General features: G+C 49.8%; 1 protein-coding gene across 1 annotated transcript in view; it reads right to left on the bottom strand.

Annotated features, from left to right (window-relative positions):
* Positions 1 to 606: 606 nt before the first annotated feature.
* The window catches only part of Vps53 (VPS53 subunit of GARP complex), a 130,137-nt gene continuing 124,165 nt past the window's right edge, over positions 607 to 6,578 (bottom strand). The window contains exons 20-22 of the mRNA XM_060387277.1: positions 2,827 to 2,964; positions 1,386 to 1,490; positions 607 to 902 (exon numbers count right to left, since the gene is read on the bottom strand). Of these exons, the coding sequence (XP_060243260.1) occupies positions 732 to 902; positions 1,386 to 1,490; positions 2,827 to 2,964 (414 nt within the window). The 3' untranslated portion in view covers positions 607 to 731. The remainder of the gene's footprint in view (positions 903 to 1,385; positions 1,491 to 2,826; positions 2,965 to 6,578) is intronic.

Here is a 6,578-nt window from a genome sequence, read left to right as displayed (position 1 = left end):
CTCACAGACCCTGGCTCCAAGCCAGCTCTAGGTCTGCCTCCACACCATCTCAGGAGCCCACCATATAAGCAAGAGGAACAGCCGGCACTTCTCTTCTGGAGAGTCCGGAGACATGGGAGAATACAGGGTTAACTTGGCCGTGTCACGGAAGGCAGCAGATTAAGTCCCAGAAAGCAGCAATTTACATGGAAAAGTGCTAACCCTGGCAAGGTCTCCATTAAGAGGGGCCAGTATCCCACTCAGTCACTGGCCACTTGGTTCACCCAGCCCCCAAGCCAACTGCAGAGACAAGGAGGGAAGAGGCACCCCTGGCTGCAGAGGCTTTGACCTCAAATGCAGAGGGAGGAAAGAGCAAGACCCAGGCTTCCTCAGCCAAGCTGCAGGCACTGGCTAGTAGGGCCCAGAGCTGGTGGGGAAGGCTATGTGGTAGGTGACAGGGACAGTGACAACTCAACCGTCAAAGGCAGCATGGAGGCAGCAAGTGAACCATAATGACCTTTCACCCTCTGCTGCCCAAGCTTCAGAATGGGAAATAATCTAAAAATGCCTTTTTTATAACCCAGGCTTCCCTCAGTTTCCCTGCCTGGGATAGAAAGTAAGACAGGGTATGGGAGAGATACTTTAATAACCGTCATGTCCTCAGAGGCTTTAAGACTTAGGACCTGGAGCCATGAGGATGAGCGTGTCCAGAAATGAGTCGCTCAGGGTCCCTGGCAAGGTCTGCATGTTCCTTACAGTCTCTTTTTAATCAGCTTCTCGAGCTTGCGGATGCGTGAGGATTCCTGCTCTGGTGTTGGGGCCATCAGGGACAGTGTGCTGGAACCTTCTGTCCCTGAGGGCGGAGCAGGGAGCCTCTGTCGCAGAAGTTCCAGCATGCTGCTCTGCTCGCTCCTCTTCAGCCCCTGAGAGGAAGGGAGAGAAGGCCGGTCAGGGCTGGCAGGGGAAGAAGCACCTTGTCCTGCAGCCCGCCCAGCCTGAGCGCTGCTGGGCTAACTGCATACTGGCCAGAACCCGGGGACCCTGCAGTTTTTAGGGAACTACTGGTCCTGGGCAGCAGCCAGTTAGATAAAACTGATGAAGGAAAAAGAGGTAACAGGGCAGGAGAAGGAAAAGTGTTGGAAAGAGAAGAGAGAAAGGAAAGCGGAAGGCAGGACCACGCCCCTGCTCTTCCTTGCAGGCGCCCATCCTCCGCTACACAGTGGGTCTCCCTTGGGCAGTGTGGTCCTCAAGTTGCCGCAGCAGTCTGTGCGACCAGGCTCAGCCTCCAGGAAAGGCTCCCTACAATCTGGGATGAAGGCTAAAGCCAGAAACCTGCACTTTGAGGTGGCCTCTTCAGTTCTAAATCCATTCCTTAGGGTGGATGGTGTACATACAAGAGAGCTCACCTTCATATCCAGTATTTTCTGGAAGGTTTCTGTGTTGCAGTCCGTAAGGAGTTTGATGTAGTTGTCAACAAATACCACCAATGGTTCATGAGGGGCCATCACCACCTGTCAATGGAGAGACAAGGGGAGGTCCTCAGGCTGGAGGGCCAGGACAGCTTCCTTCCTTGCCAGCTGGTCACAAAGGGGGTCTAGCGCAAGCTGCCCGCACACAACAGCAAATCCACATCCAGAAATGCTCACTTCAACTTGATGTTCAACTACAGCAGCATCCCAGGAGCGGCTGAGTTACCCAGATTGCTTTTTAACAGATGGATTCCTGGTTCCCCCACGCTGGAGGCTTCTAATTACACCAGGAAGAGACCATCTGGGGAACTGTTAGTGTCTTCTGCTGGGGGAGTTCATGGCTGGCGGGGTATCCATGTGGGGTACCCTGTCTGTAACTGAGATGGGGCAGAAGCAGAAGGAAGGAATGCCCGTTGATGTTCTCAGAAACACACATCCCTAACTGGCCTTATTCTTTTGAAGACCTGAAACCTGGAGCCTCGATTCAGCACACTCATTAACTACCAGTTAATACACAGACAGATGGCATCACCACCCTCAGATACATTTCATTTGGTGCTGGAATATGCTGATTTTTCCTCCCCAGTGGGCTGATTTTGTTTTGAATTCCTGAGAATATACCAGAAAGTGGTAAGAAACAGTTCCTTCAAAAGTCCTCTGCAGACATTTCCCACAATGCATCTCTCCTCCCTTGAGCAAGCCAGCTGGGGAGGAGAGTCATGAGGCTGTTTGCAGTTTCCTCTAGCACAATCTCTAGGTTTCCCAGGACCCTCATCCAGCCCCGGTCCTGAGGTCTGAAGCCAGCAAGCCCCTGCAGCCCCGTTCTCCTGCCATCATTAGAGTGACTGTGGAAAATGGGCCTGAAGAGCCTGCTCTCATGGGAACAAAGCCTTTGCCTCCCAGCCTGCCAGCCTCTTCCAACAGCCAGGTGGAGACCGGAGGCAGCCGCTGCTCTACCAGTGCAGAATGCAATCTCTGCTAAACGAGGCTTTAAAAAGCCCATTTGTCAATTAGATTCAGTTACTACAACATCTGTTCAGAGTTCACTTAAAGGTACAAAACATGGGAAGCCAAAGAGCTTCCGGGGAAGGCAGTAAGTGACAGCTGTGCCTGAAACTCCTGCTGAGGGGCAAAGGGGTCCTGGGCTTCTCCTGATTTGCCACCTGACTCTCAGCTGGTAGAGCTATTAGACAGAATTCACCTGTCAGAACGACTTCCCGATCTCTAGGTAACTGGGCTCCGATTTTCAACACCACCGAGTGTGGACAACCCTGGGGGCAGCAGAGAGGGCTCTGTGTCTGCAAACCCAAAGCTTCCTGGAAGAAGGGATCTAAGGCAAGACCAGTCCCTCTGGACAGAGTCCCCAGAGAAGACACACCTTGAGGATCATTTCGGCCCGGGTCATGCCTTTCACGACAATCTTGGTGTAACTGGCAGGGGCCTTCCTCACCACCTGTGAGCCGATGGAGGGGAGATCCAGCAGGACCATCTTCAGGGAGTGGGTGTCCAGCAGCAGCTGCAGAGCAAGCAGAGCGTTACAGCCTCCCTGTGCAACATGGCACCCAGCATGTCCCGCTGAGCAGGCGGGTGGAACTAACTCATTCTAAAACACGACCCTTTCCCATTACAGAAGACTTGGAAAATAGAGCTTTAAAGGACAAACATAGTTTCCGCTGTCCAGGAAAAGCTACCTCAAGAAACCAAGTGAAATGTGGGCATGGTTCCTGCCAGCCAGTGTGTGTGTGGATAAAAACCAAATTTGAATCAGACTGAGTGTATGTAAGGCTTCACACCTGCCCTTTCTAGTATACATATTATTTCCCATCGTGACAGCCTTAAAACATTATGATTTTTAGTGGATACACAACACAAGCGATGTGGGTTTAAGATATAGTCGCGTTCTCCTACTCTACTCACTCCCTAGATTTTATCCTTAGTAACAGGCCCTGAGGGGTGGGGAAGTCAGTGGTTAACCAGTTTGGTTCCCAGCACCTATAAGGTGACTCTGACCCCAGTTAGGGTGACCCTCTGCCCTCTTCTGACCTCCACAGGCACTAGGCACGCATGCGTACCTGCAGATAAAACACTCATCCACTTAAAAGAAAAATAATCTAAAAAAATTAACAAAACCCAAACGAACCAAACTAAAACCCAGATGCTGAGGCAGCAGCCTCCTCACTGATTCTGGCTTCATCGCTGGCACGTCCTTAGGGGAGAGCCTCTGGAACAGGCCAGAGTGTAAGCATACTCCAGCGGTTCCCAGGGCATGTCTGAGCCTCCTTCTATCTAGAATGCTCCTGCCTACATAGCTGCCGGGGTCACAGATATCACAGACTACCCTCAGAGTTCTGTGAAAACTACCACAAAAATCTTACTTATTCATTAAGCAAAAAATGTTAACTCATTATTGCTGTACTTTTGATTTCTCTTGATGCTGTTTGATAACATTTTAACCATATTTAATCATATCTCGGCAACAATCCCATTTGTTCTGGTCCTCTTGAATGCCAGTGACTGGAAGGGGATCACCTTTCCTCACGGACCACCAATGGCTAGACATGATGTTAGTGGTTTCTTCCTATGTAGGAGTTCTTCACATGGATTCTCTGAGGGTCCACCCTTATGAATTCATTGTTCCCAGTTTTACAGCAGAGTATCAGTGTTCCAGAGGTTTAAACCAGCCACACATAGTTTAGGATGATCTGGTTAGACACCTCTGGGCGTTGATGACAAGGGGCACAGAAATGGGTGACAGGGGCTGCGGGGTACAGCAAGAGCTTTGCTCAGCATGAGACTGAGTTTGATCCCATGCGCTGCAAAAATGAATGAATGAACTAAGAATGAAATGGCTGAAGTCGGCAGAGTATGTCTTGGTCTGTTTAAATGTTTTAAGAGAATATAATTGCACGGCTCCAACCAGATGGAGCCAGTAGTGGTATGACAGGTCTCCTGGCTACCGCTAAACCTGGATGGCAGCAGTTAAGACATACTGGACAAGGCCCAGTGACTGTCAGACAGCTTTATAGTTACAGCTCGAGGGCAAAACTATCGTAAGGCCAGACAGCCTGCATCCTTTCCCCTGCACGGTGGACAGGAGAATTAACGACTAAAGACAAATTAGCTAATGAGAGGTGCAATCAGCTTAATGGTTGTGGCGATTATCGTTTCAACAATATTAAAAGGGTTCAGGGAATGTTAATGCTCAGTTCAAATAACTAAGAAATATTATTCTCCACAAGTGGCAAAGCAGGCTACCCTAATGACAGTAATTTCATGAAGGGAATGCAACTAGTCAGAAGCCTAAACTCTCTGTGTGTGTACCTGCACCGGCACGTGCGTGGAGGTCAGAGGACACCCCGAATGCTGGCTCTCCCTTCCCCCTCGTCTGGAAGCAGGACCTCTGATGTTTCGCCATTGCACTGTGCACCTGGGCCAGGCTAGCTGCCTGTGAACTTCAGGGATTAGGCTTTCCGGATCTCCTCTCCGGCCTCGGGAGTGCTGGGCTTAGAGGTGTAGACTACTCTGCCCACCTCTATGTGGATTTTGTCTGTTTTAACCCAGGTCCTTCATGCTGCAGCGGCAAGTGCTTGTATCCTCTGAGCCATCTCTCCAGCCCCCAGATCCTAAACTTTCTAAGTTATTCAACTTCGGGCAGCTAAGTAATCTTGACTTTCATTTCAGCAAGCCATTTGAGGTCAGGTGTGAGGGGTGTGTGCAAGTTTATATGTACGAGCTCATGTGACTGTATGTGAAAGTTTATGTGTACGAGCTCATGTGACTGTGTCTAAGTTCATGTGTACGAGCTCATGTGACTCTGTGTGAGGAGGCCAGAGGTCAGCCCTGGGTAGTTTCCTGCTGTTCTCCACCTTATCTGATGGGTTCTTTCACTGGACCTGGAGCTCTTGATGGGCTGGACGGGCTGGCTAGCAGGTCTCCGGGATCTGTCTGTGTGTTCCCACCCCTAGCACTGGGCCTACAGGCATGCTAGCTTTTTATGTAGGTTCTGAGGATCTCAACTCAGGTTAACCTATCAGCTCCAAGATGAATTCTAACTACCATAGTGTCTGCCTTTTGGAAAGGCCATGAGTTCACAGAAGTGTGTTCAGCATCTAAGAGAACAGCACAGAATGCCAAGGCCCAAGGTCAGCATACTCCCCAAGATCCCATGGAATTTATTTTGCTTCCCACACACTGCTAAAGAGCATGTGTGCTGGGTCCAAGACCTGTGGGGAGCTGAGGTGAGAGGGCCGCTTGAATTCAGGAGTTCAAGGCCACCCTGGGTGAAATAGCAAGACTCTATCTCAAAGAAAAAGAATATTTATGTGTAATTCTACACATAATCTAGGATATGAAAAAGAAAAAATTTTTAACTTTTTTTTTTTTTTTTTTGAGACATGGTTTCTCTATGTAGTTCTCTCTGGCTGGCCTGGAACTCACTATAGAGACCAGGCTGGCTTCAAACTTACTTAAATCTGCCTGACTCTGCCTCCCAAGTACTGGGATTAGAGGCATTTGCCACCACGGCTAAAGAGTAATTTTGCGACTTGTTTGTGCCCACAAGGCTGGAGGGACATCAGATTATCTGGAGCTGGAGTTCTCGGTGGTTCTGAGCTGCCTGACATGGGTGCTGGGAGCCAAACCCAGTGCTCTGAACTGCAGAGGTGCCTCTCAACAGCTCAAAACTTTCAAACTTTTTAGAAGCGAGCACAGAGATTGTTTTTATTGCTTGTGGCTAGAAAAGAATGCCAAATATGGGAGAGATTGAAAAATACACTACTGTAGCTCTATGAGACTCACAGTAAAACACACACACAACCAGCCGTGGGGCAGTGCTGTGCTGACAAGGAGATGGGGGCACAGAGAGACTCTGGACGACCGGGGCTGGGTGTGGGGTGTGCTTTAGTGCAGGGTGTTTGCTGAGCACGCACAGGGCCCTGGGTTCCGACACCAGTACCATGCACACAAGAAGTGCTGGCACTAACTTAGGGGCAGAGTGAATTAGTTCGAGCTCTTTGAGGGGAATGCAGGAATGTTTTCTTACTTTAACTTTGACAGAGCTTGTCAGGCATGGTGCTGTGTACTCCTAACAGCCCTTGGCAGGCAGAGACAGGAGGACTGTGGCAAGTATGA

The sequence above is a fragment of the Meriones unguiculatus genome, chromosome 7 (assembly GCF_030254825.1).
Source record: "Meriones unguiculatus strain TT.TT164.6M chromosome 7, Bangor_MerUng_6.1, whole genome shotgun sequence".
NCBI classification, from domain to species: domain Eukaryota; kingdom Metazoa; phylum Chordata; class Mammalia; order Rodentia; family Muridae; genus Meriones; species Meriones unguiculatus.
This window is presented reverse-complemented; position numbering and strand designations above follow the sequence as displayed.